This window comes from Orbicella faveolata, unplaced genomic scaffold (genome assembly GCF_042242905.1).
Source record: "Orbicella faveolata isolate gen_17 unplaced genomic scaffold, um_ofav_v1 contig_27, whole genome shotgun sequence".
Classification (NCBI taxonomy): domain Eukaryota; kingdom Metazoa; phylum Cnidaria; class Anthozoa; order Scleractinia; family Merulinidae; genus Orbicella; species Orbicella faveolata.
In genome coordinates, this window is record NW_028301555.1 from 6,363,137 (window position 1) to 6,378,682 (window position 15,546).

The following is a 15,546-nucleotide window of genomic DNA, read 5'->3' on the forward strand; positions in this document are numbered from 1 at the left end:
TAGGGGTATTAGTTGTATTAGGGGTAATTAGGGGTATTAGGGATAATAAGGGAATTAGGGGTAATTAGGGGTAATTAGGGTTATTAGGGTATTAGGAGTATAAGGTGTAATTAGGGGTATAGGGGTATTACTGGGGTTGTCAAGCAACACTGCCAATTGGAAGAGAGCATCGTTTGATGTCCCCAAGGGATGGCTGCGAAGGAGAAGATCTCCCCGTGAACCAGTTCCAAACTTCCTGAAGGTCTGTAGGTACTCTAAGCGAACGATTGTAGGGAACACCAGCCACCTACGACCGGTCAGAGACCAGTGGGAATACCCGAGGAAAATGGAACTACATTTTCTGATCAAACCGGACCAACCAAGAGAAATGGCGCTTATCATGTTTTAATCCTTTTCCGAATTCCCGAGCAAATGTTGGGCAGTGTTGAGCTTATATTTCGCCGAGCAGCGGCGGTATAGGCTGCGCAGTTGTACATGTATAACTTGTGTTAAGTCTTTGTATGTGTTCTATTGGACTGCACTGGTAGGAATACTTGTAGGATAAGCTGTAACAAAATCGGTGTGGTGCTTGAGAACTAAAGACAGCGTCAAAATTATTGAATTTTAGTTCCATTATTTTGAGTTGTCTTAGTTTTCGTGCATTCTTTAGTCCGGCCAGCTCTAAACCCTCCCCTTCAAGACAAACATGGTGGGAGTTAGGAATGTTCTGTTGGAATTCGATTTTTTTAGTTATTTTATTTGCTACAGTTACTCCATATTACTTACAAAAAAAATAGTGATTTAAATTACAGAAACATGAGATGGTGGCCGGTGATCAGAAGCACCGCGGCACTGGTCATACTAGGGAAACCCTCGGGAATAAAACTAATGGTAAACTGTATATACATTTATCTGAGCGATTTTGCAAAAACATGCTCGCTAGGTTTTTCATTGGTTCGGGTGCAGCCTCTCTGAACCTTGGAGGGCCCAGACACCAGCCTACAGGTATCTGCTGGTGGTTTGTCTTTTGCTGACACGCTCACTTAGCTAGACTTTTAGTTTTCAGTGCCAAATAACCTTGATATTGACTGTGTTGCTGGGCACTTTTCTCAGTTGTTGAACATTATTTTAGGGTTCTGTGTTGACACATGCATGTGTGACCGGTCAATCTCTTAGCCAGGGGGAGCTAAGAGATTGGCTAGAGCACTTGTGGCCATGGGGACTGTCTTTGAGCTGTCTGTAGGCGTGGTTTTGTGAATACGGTTGGATATACAATAATATTAATCTTGATTAACCACAAAAACAAACAAACTCAAATTACTCTAACAATACCCGTGACTGACCTTTTTTTTTTTTTAATAAAAAAATGGATCATCGTCATCCCTAAGTTGACTTGGCAGTCTATTCCATTCATAGATAATTCAATTAAAAACTATCAGATCATAGTATAATCATGTAGTCTTATATGTTGTGCTTTTATTTGAAAACTGGCCTTTTTCACTGCTCAAAACTGGGCTCATCCAGAAAATTACACTACTCCAAATTTCTTGAATCATAAATTAATGAAAAGGTGTTATGCACCAAAATTAGTTTGTGTTGTTTTGTTTACAATCATATTTTTATCCTTCCATTAGTCACAACAAAGTGTAAAAATTTCTTGCCAACCACACATGATGTTATAGCTATATTTGAGGTTTATTATTTTTTAAAATTATCATTATAGTCATATGTGTGTACTGTTGTATTTTGACATGCACAATTCATAGGTGTACGATGCAGAAATATAATGTACAAGACATGTATGTGTCATCAAAGACATATGATCCTTTACTAACAAACAAGCAGACAAAATGTTTATACCTTGTTTTACTAGGATGAAAGCTATCAATTAGATGATGTAGTTGGATGTGGTAAGTCTCATTTAAAGTGTTTGCTAAATATCCACTTACTGTGCTGATGAGGGTTCTGCATAAGTCTTCTAGGATGTCATAAGGGAATTCTAGTTGGTCAACTCCCACTGCACCCAACAAGTCATTGTAAATTTCCTATTAATTTGTTGAGTCATGAAGCTGATTTTGTCGGGTTTTTAACCTGTGACCCCTCACTTGTCTGGAATGCTGGCTGACTAATGTGTTTTAGTTGACTGGAATACCATAGCCTGAATGTTCAAAATGAAATATTACTGTCAATAATTATTATTCTAATATTGCTCCAGGACCTTCTGCACCCCAAAATTGAAAATTCTCTATGATTCCTTTGTCTGGTAATTCCCACGAGTAACTCAATACAGAGAAAACAAAATCAACTATAGAAGTCAGGTAGAAGGCCTGGGTGTCATATTAGAATTTTGATATATCAAATGTAAGGTAAGGTAAAGTCTGTGTCAAGCCAAGTGGTTTCCCTGGTTACCATATCATGAAGTGACTAGGATTACAATGTATTTCCACTTCCCCCTGGAGGGGATGCTAGTGCATTGCAGGGTTAATTCCCCCCCCCCCCCTCAGCATTAAATTTGTCAGTGCCCATTTATATACCTGCATTTATATACCATTTTATATACCCATTTATATACCTGCATTTCCAATATATGTATAACAACAACAACAACAACAACAACAATAACTTTATTAATGTGTCAAATGTATAACATCAAATGTGGATGTCTGTTCTAAATGTTTGTTTCATTCCTACCCAGTAATACCAAGGAAGAAAGGTGGTTCTGTTATTCTGGCATGCAAGAGGAGTTTAATCTTTTTAGATCTCGAGGTAGGAACTCTCTGTACAGTGTAGATCAATCTTGACCATAATAATGTTCTTAAGAGCCATTTTAATGCTGTCTTTATTTGTTATTACATGTAAAGTTCACATTGCGATGTACACATTATTGTATGTTGTGTTGACTGACTTCCCTTTGGGCAATTGTCCACAGACTGGACAGAAGGAAGTAGTGGTCACAGTTGATGGTAGGTTGAACAGTTTAACGTTAGTTTATCATTAGTTCTTAATCTGCACTGCAGTGCAAATTAACGCACAGTTTGCGTTCACAATTTCCTTAGTCATGTAATAAATGAGTAATTGTATGAAAGCTCATGACAAGCTATTAAGGATTTAAACTACTCATGATATTTAAAAACTCTTTCAAATTGCACTCGTCTAAAGGTTCATGCAATTTTAAAGGGGCTTAGTCACGGTTTGCGCATATTGAAGAATTTAGCCTCAATTTTTCAAATTCGTCATTTGTAATCCATGTTAATCTTCTCCGTCCTGAGCCATCCTTGTTCCTTTATGGTTTATCATTATCCCTTTGGTGTTAATTTTTTATCTTCTTAAACTGTTATTTTCAGGTTTCCTACCATTTAAAGGTAATTTTTTATGTGGCCAAAATAACTCAAAATACCATGATTGAGCCCCTTTAAGAGAATTTTCAAATATCACTTGTAGTGTAAATCGTTAATTACACTCGCATTCGTACGATTACCTTAATATATATCTGCTATTGATCCAGAATGATTTCTTTTTTATTAACAATATCTCTAACTTAAAAAAAAAGAATAAAAAAGCCAAAAATAATGTGTAATCATATGTTACATGTAGGCCTGTACAAATTTGAGTATTCATGTCCATACATTGTATTCACTGATAGCCACAGTATATTTCTTAAAGATTCTGTATCATGCATGTATACAAGCTGTAACTAGGTTGTCTCCAACTATGCATGTACGTCTGTTCATAATTCAGTCTGTAAATTAATTATTGGGTGTTTATTTTGTAGAAGACAAGCCAGAAAATCATTTGAATGATGGAAAGTGTGATCCTGTAAGTGTATTGACTGAATCGTTTGACAACTATTGGCAAAAATGTTGATACATGTAGTTACTCTTGACTAACTGTACCCTCTTAGTATAAAGTACTAATAATAAATTTAAAATAAATCTATACGTCAATCTTGCTTGCTTATCTTGCTTTCCATTCAAGAGTGGTAACTAGTCATTGCCATTGCCCAAGATTGTGAACCACTTGTGCTGTCCTACTAAGTTGGAACTTTTGTGGTACATATTGTAATAATTTAATATACTCTAATTTACATTGTACAGCTAACATTTTTTCTCAGCAAGGAAGACTGTGGGTCGGATCAATGGGCCATGAACCTGAACCAGCAAAGCCTGCACAAGAACAAGGATCTCTGGTGTGTGTAGGCCTTATTGTGCTGCACTGTAAAGTTGATAAGCATGTTATAATATAAAGTTAAAAGAGCAGGCTTTGTAGGGCTTGGGACTTTGTGTTGGCCAATTAGTATGTAGTCACAGACTCATACATGTAACAAATGAAAATTCAGATGATTCTACTAGCCTCTTAATTAAGCTAGCAAAAAACAGCTATTCTTACAGTGTTTGATGAAAATTAATGAGTGTCACTGTGTCGTAAGTTGTCATTTGCGTTGCCCACTCACTGCAAATGCACTAAACTGAATGCTGAGGATGTGGGACTGAGAAATGGGAGCTGTTTTAAATTTATTTCATTGAACTAATCCAATACCAACCGTTTGTAGAGTTTTAATTCCAGATTCCAGTCTCAAAAAATAGCTTGTAGTTAGTCTTTTCAGCATTACTAACATTGTAAATTGTGAGGAATTACCCAAAATTGACTTCTACCTTTTGTTTGTCTGTATTTTGCAGTTTTCACTCAGTGGTGACAGAAAGCTCACAAAGTGGGTAGACAAGGTGGTGATAAAGCCGTGTTCTTTTAACTAATTAAAACCTGCTATTCAAACCAAAATCCAGAAATATTGGTTAGTACTAAAAAAGAGATGAAACTGCCTTGGTACCTGAACAATTAACCAAAAAAAAAAAAAAAAAAAAATAGAGCGAAAAAAAGATAATTTTTTTTTATACTAATGGAAATTCATGACTAGGAACTTAGATTAATTTATATTAATTTTATACCTCTCCAAAAATGCCTAAGGATCCCCAAAATATACAATACAGGGTAAGACATTGTAAAACAGTGACCCAGAAATTCAAACACAGCAAATATACCACTTTAATGCCAATTAATTTATTTTCCACATTGCTCTTAAATTTATTTGTGGCATCAGTCTGTGTCAGGTGGCATTTAGCTTTGCAATCCTTTGATCTGAAGAGCAACTTTTCTGCATTTATTTGGGTACCAAGTTACAATGTACATTTATTTTATTTTACTTTTTTTGGTTTAATGTGTAGATTACAATATCGAATGGTATGACATGGAGCTTGGACAGAAAGACATTTTACTACATTGACTCATTTCTCAGGTGCAAACATTGATCAGTACTTTATTCTGTGTTAAAGTGACATGTAGGTTTTGTTTTGTGTCGTGTTGTAAATAAAAGGATCAAATTTATTATAATTAAAAGTAGTACCTACTGGAAAATAAAATTGTAATTATAAATTCTCACTTTCATAAATTGATTTTAATTAAAACTGTTTGTTTGTTTTAGAACAATATATGCTTTTGATTACGATGAAAAAGCTGGTACAATATCAAATAGAAGAACTGCAGTGAAGAATGATCCCTCACTTGGGGTAAGCTACATGTACAATGAGGGACAAAAGTGTTTCAAGAGACTTGGCAGTAAAATTTCATTTTCGAGCATCTTGGAAACATTTCCCTCCTTTCCCCCCAAACAACGTTGATTTTCTATTTTTTAGAGTGCACAGTGCCTACATGAGATTGAATTGGGGGTTGGGGCTATCAGGGAATTAATGCTAAGTAAAATAGAATAAGAGGTTAAATATTGAAAAGGGTCATTTTCTTAACATGTCTTGAGCAACTACTTTTGTTGCCCATTTTTACTTTACTGAAATATGTGAGAAAGTTAAGTAGATCAAGCAATTTAAGCTGAAATGTTTCAAAGACATTATTTTCACAAATACACACAGTATTGTAGTACATGCCTCATTGTTAGTGCGCTCATCTCTGGGTTGAGTGATCCAGGTTCGAGCCCTGGCCAGAGACATTGTATTGTGTTCTTGGGCAAGACACTTTACTCTTATAGTGCCTCTCTCCACTCAGGAGTATAAATGGGTGCGGGCAAATTTAATGCTGCGGGTGACCCTGCGATGGACTAGCATCCTTGTCAGTTGGGAGTAGAAATATTCCTAATCACTTCATGCTACAGAAACCAGGATAAGTTCTGGCCTGGTGGGCCACTTGGCTTGTATGCAGACTTTACCTGTACCTTAATACAGTGTGTACAACCAAGAAACTAAGAATTGACATTGATAATTCACCATTCTTTTAACTTTTTTAATTATTACATGTATGTATGTACATATATATGTATTACATGTATATACTCCTAATTAATAACCATCAAGTGCTGTAGGTTGTCATTAATTTGATTGATAAAATTGCAGAAATTTATTTACTGTCCGATGCAACACATTTGTGAGGTGTGAACTCATGTGTGAATTATAAGTTAATTTATTACATGACATAATGACATGTAATGATACATGTAATAGCGGAGCTCCGGCGGCCCGAAGGGTCGCCAAGCGGAGGCCCATACTCATATAGGAAAGAAAAGGAAACCCATGAGTTGATTTTCCCATGGTCATCATGGCTAGCGGTATTGCTCGTGGGCGTGTACGCATGACGGCGACGACGACGACGACGGAGTCACGCAACATGGCGGCCATACTCCAAATAATCGGTTGACTGAGACATGCAGCCTTGATTTACCGTGTACTTCTTTGATATTGGACATCCATGTTATGATCAATTGATACCTGTCAAAACAAGGTATCCGCTGACCAGTATCACGTGACCATATCGCGGGCTCAAGTTTAAAGCTCATCGAGGTCACGTGTTTGTTTGAAGTTGACCGCTGATCAAGTGCTAGTTTTCGATTAGATCGGCGACTCATCTGAGGTTAAGTTGTTGAAAACAGGGCAGGATTATTCGGAAGCTGGTTAACGCTAACCCAGGATTAAAAGTTAACTGAATTATAACTTTTTCTTCTATACAAATGTTTTTTGCTGCTTTGTTTTGTGTGTATAGTGATTATTAAAACTCACAACAGAAGGCCAAACAATATACAGAAAACCTCAGCGCAAAGTTACAAAAATCAAATCGAAATTTTACCTTTTCCTGGATTATTTGGCTCTGAACAACCCGGCTCAGGAGCTACACTTTTAGGCTGACCTAAATCTATATATTAATGTAGTGTGCTAGCTATTTTGTAATGAACACACTAAATTTAGTTTCCAGATGGGATGACAATAGATGCAGAAGGAATGCTTTGGGTTGCTATGTATGATGGATGGAAAGTAAGTCAAGTGCATCGTTTATGTAAGGTGCAAAATTTTGTGAAAATATGCAATATGTTATAATTTTCAGTGTGGCAATGTTACAAGGCCAGACATAGGGCTAATTCTCTAGAAGGAAATATTTGTACTTGGCTAACTGACCTTGCCCTTATCTTTTAATACAACTACATCAACATGGAAGCATACAGTAAGCCTTATGAATTAAATCTCATGCTATTTTCATGTACTAGGTTGTTTGTTTCAATCCAGTTACTGGTGACGTCATTCGTGAAGTAGTTTTACCTGTTGCTAAGGTGACGTCTTGTTGCTGGGGTGGTCCAAACCTTGATGAACTCTTTGTCACATGTGAAAGGTAGAAAATTCAGCTTTTTTATTTTGATTTCAATAACAATTCATGCATTTAAACAGTTTCAGTTTGTTTGTTATAAATTCATACTAACTATAATTTTGGCCTTTTGCTGTGGAATGTATGTATAATTATTACCATTTGTGCCTTAAACTATTCTTTGCCTAATTATCTGTTAATATGTAATGTTCTTTCAGTCAGAATTTTCCCAGGAATGATGATAAAATTATTCTTTTCAATTACAGATGCATTGAAGCATCATTAATGTATTTTTAACAATTCATGTGATGGAGTAGAGATACTGTGTAATGTATTCTCTAAGCATAACTTACAGTACAATGTAACTAGATGTCTTGTAACCATCAGAAATCTGATTCAGCGCACAATCAACACATGGTCATGCACAAGAGTGTTGAGATTATCTCCAGATTCAGATACTCACCTAATTTGGCATATATGTAGTACATTCATCATGTAGTCTTGCACAAAGTTGTACAATTAAAATATAGGTCTCCTTTCTTTACAGTTTGAGATTATCTCCAGATTCAGATTACACACTCAATTCTCTCTTGAATCAGCTGATATACACTCATCACATGGTCTTGCACAAAGACTTATTTAATATCTCCTGTCATTTTAGTTTCCGATTGTCTCCAGAAGAAAGGAAAGCACAGCCCTTGGCAGGCTCCATTTTCAGAGTTAAAAACCTTGGCACACATGGCTTTCCAGCTGTCCCATTTGATGGTTAATAAGTATATCAAAATTAATGTCTTAGTGCTTTGAAATCATTTACAGAAAAGCATATTAATTTTTTTCACTTTTATGTTATCTAGTGAGAGAGCTCTAACACTAGTACTTACATGATAAAACATAATTATTTCCAATAATTTTTAAAAATTGCCATGACATGGTTTTGTGCTATTGCAGGATACAGTTAATGGTATTACTGCTTAATGCATGATTTTGAGGAAACAATTATCAATTGAAAGTAAATAACATATTATTTTCCTTTTCATTATTTTATATAAACTGGCCTGGTGTAAGTTATTGCTATTGAAAATACCTAATATGTATAAAATTTGCATCTTTGACTGTGTTTTAAATAATCTTATTTTTTTCACTTTCGATATCCAGTTATGTCTCTCGGGCTACATGTTAGTTATGCAATACAGGTGAAATTGATTTACATAAAAAACAGCCTCTTCTCTATAGCTTCCCTCGTGTGCATTGTTTAGGTTTGTGACCAGTGTTCTGAATAAGGTGACCTTTGGTCCAAATTAAGTTGTTTTTAATAGCAATAATTCTAGTCATAATGTGTGAAGTGGAATAAGTGAATGAATTTTAGATTTAGGTTTACTAAATCTATTTCATATATTGATGTATTTTTAGATATTTTAAAAATTTCATGGCACTTTGTGGGCTAGGGAAATGCTGCACGTCTTTAAAGGTGTAGTGTTATGAAGCACCACAAATAACATGCACTCAGAAGAATGTTTAGTCCATCTAACATCCTTACAAAAATTACAAAGAAACTCAAAAAACAAAAAAAACAAAAATGTGATAAACAAATAAGCTGCAAAGAACTGATACTATGATCAAAGAAATCTTTATTTAGTGAGGTACTGTAGGTTGATTGCAGGTACTGTTGTTAACTATCTGGCCAATTGTTGAATCAAAGTACATGAAATACAAATTATGTATATGCATTTCAATTAATTAATATATTAATATAGTTATAAATTGAAAATGAGTTTCCTTTCTTGAAATAATTCCTAATCCTACCCTGATGCCCCCTCCAAACAACAAACAAACAAAACCCGAACAAACTATCAAACAAAGAAACATTTAGAAACAAATAAACCACGAAAAAAAATCAGAACAAGCCAGAAAAAACCCATTCCTAAAAAGGAATGCAGCTCCATCAAAACTTCATACAAACCAATCAAGAAAAACATGGAGAAAGACAAAAACAGCACAAACAGTAATTCTGGCTAAACAGTGATCTGCATAACGTCAATTTCTAGTGCATGAAACATGTTAGTAGTGCCTAATTAAACATTCATGTAACCTCTTACAAGCAAGGCAAAAGTAAAAGAATTTAACCACACACACAATGGCACAACACGATATCCAGTAACAATGTAAGTAGTAGAAAATTATTAAATAATAGGTTTATAACATTATTAGTGAAACCTCCAATGTAATATGTTATTCTATTCTGCTATAAATGATTATAGATGACTTTAGCAGAATACATGTACTCATTGTTTGAATTATGCGATTTACACCGTCCTATCCAATCATTTAAAAGTAGATGGTACATTATTAATTTTAATTAATGACTATTATATTTGTATCCACTCCATCAATTAGCAACTACAGTGTAATGTGATGCTTCCCTAATTTTATTGTTTAGCGAAACAAAAGACCAACCCTTTCAGTAATCCAGTTAAGAGATAACACCCTCCATTGCATTTACTATGCACCTAGTGTCTGCTAATAAACCTTTTCTACACATAATATTTAATGTTCATAAGGCAATAAGACAATAAACTATATCTGAAAAATGCAAATTTAATAGTCATTTCACATGACTTTGTATGACAACTTAATTCATTTAATAGTCTAATAGACACAGAACATTCAAAAACGTCACATGTTGATCATACATTATCCTACAAACGTTATTGATACCACTAGTAAGAGAAGTAGTTGTTACTACATATACTAGATATCTAGCTTAATTTTGACCACACTAGTCTCAGGAGTAGAAATTGAAGTCTCTGCCTGGGTTATCATGTTTTAAGGGTTTTCCTATAAGTCAACGTACATAACTGCAAAGGCAGCCCAACAATGCAAAAAAGGCTGAAAACATGAATTGTCCATGTTAACCTTTCATCCTAGCATCAAGTAACTTATCTTGATGTGCAAGATGATGGACTGTTTCTCGAGGTACACAGTGAACATGCCTGCAAATTGGTAAACCAGATAGTCCTACAATGTCTTGTAATAATGTATTTTAAAATCAAAACTGCAATAATCCCCACTCAGAAGTGTACTGAAGGTCTGACACTGATTCCTCAACAACTGATTTTCACACTTAGTGAACTGATTCCTCAACATAAAAGAAGGTGGCAAGGTTATGGGAGATGCTAGTTCAGCCTCTAACATGCATGAATGCTATTACATTTCAGTCTACAAATTGGAAATTGAAAGCAGATAAGAAAAATAATAGTATGGGATGTGTTGTGCACCACTCAACTGAGATAAAATTACATTAAGCACAAAGACTTTAAAGTTACTGGTAGTTTCAGTTCAGTTCAGTTCAGTTCAGTTAAACCTATGACAATATTTATGGAAACTTTGTGTGCACTTCCCTATTATTGCAAAAGAAAATTTGGTCAAAATTAATGGAAACTTAAAGTAATAAAAATAAGAAATAGCGCAATTGTATGACAGATTAACTTCACCCACAGCAAGTTGTACTTGTCTGCACCACAGTAAAAATAACTGGTTGTGTTGTGGATTTTTGAGGCACAGGTGTAGAAACACTTGGATATTGCACATGTGCAAAAGACAAATAACTTCATTGTCACATCTATCCACAACAAACGTACATGTTGACACTATCATTGATAAACATGCATGCACCTCACACGCCATATTATTTTGTTCTACCATGAAACAACCTCAGTGAGCTACTTGTCAAATTAACAGTTTCAGAACAACACTAAAATTCCAAACTATGTTAACAACTAGAGAGGTTGCCATTCTATCAAAGTTAGTCTTAAACAGCACTCGCTCACACTAATCTAGCTTAGTTCCGGAGCGTTCTTTTGCAGCAGGGCCACAAAATCTCTGGTCACAGGCAATGGTACACTGGGATCAATGTGAATGTTAAGAAACATCTTACACTCCCAGGGCGGCATCAGCACACCAAGGCAAACTCTCATCTCTTGCACTTGACTGCGGCTGACAGGCTGTGGCCTCCACTGCTTCAGCATGTCTGAATTTGGACAGCAGGCTAACTGAAATAATAAGAAAAATGCAAAATAAACAAAATCCTTGTGTTCTGTAGATACACAATTTTAACACTAATAAATTGTGTATGAAATGAGTTCCTATTTAATATATTTGCATGCATTTGATACCAATAGGGAACTATTTCTAACATACATATAATTACTACATCACTAGAGCTCTGCAATCACAAAAACTATGTGGTTGTAGCCCTTTGCACACATTTGCCTATAATTATTATATTAGGCCATTACCATTTCATGCACAGGTGGCTGTACAGTGCAGGCATATATAGGTCTTTGTTATAGTTTTGTAGAGAATAATAAAATAATATAGCCCATTAGAATTGCAAACTTCAAAGATCTTTAAAGACAAATTGTCATGTCCTCTTTCAACCAATTCTCTTATGCAACTGGTACTGTAAAATAAGAAAATTCTCATAAACATGCACAAACACAAAAATGCATGGATGTCACACAAATCCGTATGTTGACTACTGGACTTTAAAGAACTTAAAGCATGTTCATACCCCACAGAATCCGCACAGTCCACAGCAACATGGAGGGGCACCATGGACTGATATTTCCCCACGCACACCCGTCTCTCCACTCATCTCTACACTTCGTAGACAGCGCAGTGGAATAGGCAGGTAATAGGTGGTGTCGTTACATGCTGACGTAAGAGAATAGCCTCCAGGTAGCTTTTTAGGGTCACCCCATTGCTGTAAAGATGTGCCTGCAAGTATTGAAAGATTCAGCTATTATTTTGACCTTGACACTTTTTCACTGTCCTTACAGTTGGACCTCTGCTAATGGAGGACTCCCATATCGGTGGGCGTCTCCTATTACTTAAGTCATGGTTCCGGCCACATTCATACAAACAAGCTATATTTTAAATCTCTTACATACCTGTAGAGATTTAAACAGCTGGATTTTATCCTGGTTTCCTTAGCATAAGCAACTAGGAGTATTTAAATTCCTCATACCCATTTTATACACCTGGGTGGGGAAGATCTAGGCATGTGAGAGTTTATTGACTTGCCCAAGAACACTATGCAATGACCCTGGCCAGGGTTCTAACCCAGACATCTTGATTCGAAGTCTGGCATGCCAACCACTAAGCCACTGTGCCTCCCATAACCTCTTATAGAAGACCTGTCTAACTGGACACTTTCCTGGTTCCAATGTTGGCCACTTACAGGAGTTTTCCAAGATTCCAAAAAATTTACAAAATTACAAAATTTTCTCCAGGAAATTGATTACTACATGTATTTAAGTTAACTTAGTAAACTGTGTGGATTTCATTTTACAGTTGGGTTTCTTCTTTCAGTTGATTTTAATCTATGTGATAATTGTATAAGATCCAAAATTGTTAATTTACTAATTAAGTTTCACTCATAGCATCACTTATGTACAACGAAACATTCTCACTCACCAAGAGAAAGTTGTGAGGACAAAAAGAGAATTCTCTTGTTTGTTAAAAGACAAATGCCACCACTGCGCTGGTTCACTGTTTTGGCGTGCTCATCACAGAATTGAAGATGTTTGTAGGTCATAAATGTGAAGTGATTCAGGGCTTGAAAGATTTCACCTTCATAGATAAGCCCAGCCAAGAGATCCTTGTAACTCATATTTCCCTGAAGATTAATTACATTTAGTTTGTAAGACAGGGTAGAAAAAAAAAAGTTTCTTCCAAACTGTGCCAAACTCCATTATTTTGACAGGCCCTCTAGGGTGTTGGGAGGGAGGGGGAGAGCAATGTTGATTTCTCTGTATGAACATTAACAAGTCAGACAGCCACAAGAAAAACCTTCCGTTGGTTTTACATTAGCATTAATTTCTACTCTCCATGGTAGAGACATGTTTCAAGGAAGGGGCAGGTAAATGAAAAATTGGCCTATATATGATGCAAAAGTAGAAATGGATTAACAAACCACTTGTAAAATTTTATGATCTTTCCAATTATTGGCAACAGTGGGGGTGGGTGGAGGGGGAGGTAGTCGAGAAAACAGCCATCACTCTTTTAACCTCAATCCATTGTTGATGAGAGAGGTATTTGAGACTTCACCACAAAGTCAATGCTGAAGATGCCTCTCGGAATAATAATTATTGTAATTATAGTGTTTCGTCTAAACCTTAAGTTGCTAGGCTATTCTCAAAGAAACATCTAGACTGTTATCAAGCTTATTACCTTCAAGGAAACAAATTGTCCTTGAACAGAACGTTGGAGCTCATCGGCACTGTGTCGCAATGTCCTCTGCAGAGTTGCACCACTCATGTGTTTGGTGGTTAGTGAAGTCATCACACCTTTGGAACTGGGATCCAACATTTCATCTGTGAAGGCCTGGGGCTGAGTCACCACAGGTGGTGCAATTGTTGCTAAGAAATCCATGTTGACTGTAAAATGGATAGAAAACTATTGGAAACTTCATTTGAGTGGGAGCTGTTCTCAAAGCAGTCAGCTACACCTGTAACTACAGCAGCTCTGACCTTAAGAGATCTTTGTTAATATTTGGCACTGCAGTTCCTTTCTCCAACAAATATTTCTTTTTTTCAAAATGGTGCTTACATGTAAAAAGCAGAGGGCTTATTTACACCCATCAATGTCAAGCCCCATAGTAGGGGGAGGGGGGCTACCAATGGGGAATTGACTTGGCAAGCCTCCCCCTGAGTAGGGAGTTTAGCACTTAAAAAGGTAGTTATTAATTTGCTTTTACTAGGTGACCAGGGTGGAAAATTTGACTCTGGCTTCCTTGAAAATTTCAAATTCCCCTGGGTTTGCTAGCACCCTGCCTGAAACCTAATGTCAGGGAAAACCCAAAATATCCTGCTTAAGGCTTTTAACATAACTACCGTTCCCATTTGATTTTCCTCCCGGATTTCACGGTGGCACAATTTGCAAAATTCAACAATTTTCGGCTTTTCCGGAAACTATCCTTGGCAAGTTTGCGATTCCGTACCTTCTGCCCATTTGCCCCCTGTTTCAAAACTTCCGGCATTTGTGGCCTTACGGCAACTGCGACGGTGAATTGATTTTAAGAAGCATGTTGAGTTTACCATTATTGAGGTTTATAAATGTTGAACCAGTAAGTAAAAGGTATCAGAACGAAAAAGAATGTTAGAAAGATTTTTAGTAGTAACGGAAAGTTAAAAGCATTACAATGTATATGCGCCCTTTTAGTAGTAGGCTGTATAATAATTAAACCTTGCCCAAGATGCAAGTTCTTGCATGTAGAGACTGCAAAGTAAACACGTGAACATTAGTTAACTTTTCCCCGGCAATTTGCAGCAGCTTTGACGTTTGCAGTCCTTTAGCAAGAACCACCATTAGCACTTAGAGTCGACTGAGAACAATTTCCACCACAATTAAGACAGTTTCTCACATACTCGATCCGCTAGACACCAGCGAAGGTCCACCTTCAAAATTGTTATCTGCCATTTGTCGCAAAGGTATTCCCGAGGGCAAAGGGGCTGTTTTCTCGTCTTCTGAGAACTCTGAGCTAACCGGACTTCCACGTTTGGAATCGTCTGTGAAGTTTCTGTAACTCATTGAACCATTGAACGATCCCTTTGTGCAATGAAATGTGCAATCCGAAGCCAAGTTGACTTTCTCGGAAAACTTGGCACATTAGGCACGTGGTACGTTTCTCGGAAATCAATTGTTACGTTCGATTTTGTCGGGGGAGGGCAAAGTCTGTATGAGTTTTAGCTCTTTTCCATTTTGTTTCCCTCTTTAACCAGTGGTTAGTAGGCGAAAATAAAAACATTGGTATAATTTTTAGCAGCCACCAGCTTCGTGTTTTGTGGCTTTAAAGAACAGTCTTCGAAATAACGAAGTTTACCTAGAGAAACAAAATATTCTCTTGGTTTGTACTGCTGCTAGTTCTTGTCCCTC

At 36.4% G+C, this 15,546-nt stretch overlaps 2 protein-coding genes across 2 annotated transcripts; one reads left to right on the top strand and one right to left on the bottom strand.

Annotated features, from left to right (window-relative positions):
- The first annotated feature begins 1,194 nt into the window (after positions 1 to 1,194).
- LOC110067382 (regucalcin-like) lies at positions 1,195 to 10,205 on the top strand. The gene is made up of 12 exons (XM_089297132.1): positions 1,195 to 1,218; positions 1,853 to 1,889; positions 2,675 to 2,745; positions 2,909 to 2,942; positions 3,752 to 3,795; positions 4,091 to 4,165; positions 4,656 to 4,700; positions 5,199 to 5,269; positions 5,456 to 5,540; positions 7,221 to 7,286; positions 7,517 to 7,638; positions 8,273 to 10,205. Exons 1-12 carry the CDS (start codon positions 1,195 to 1,197, stop codon positions 8,379 to 8,381), a joined length of 783 nt encoding a protein of 260 aa, XP_089153258.1. The 3' UTR covers positions 8,382 to 10,205.
- On the bottom strand, positions 10,191 to 15,291 carry LOC110067380 (uncharacterized). Its single transcript, XM_020774705.2, has 5 exons — positions 15,039 to 15,291; positions 13,843 to 14,048; positions 13,087 to 13,288; positions 12,182 to 12,387; positions 10,191 to 11,660 (listed from the first exon to the last, which is right to left on the bottom strand). Exons 1-5 carry the CDS (start codon positions 15,199 to 15,201, stop codon positions 11,445 to 11,447), a joined length of 993 nt encoding a protein of 330 aa, XP_020630364.2. The 5' UTR covers positions 15,202 to 15,291; the 3' UTR covers positions 10,191 to 11,444.
- Positions 15,292 to 15,546: the final 255 nt, after the last annotated feature.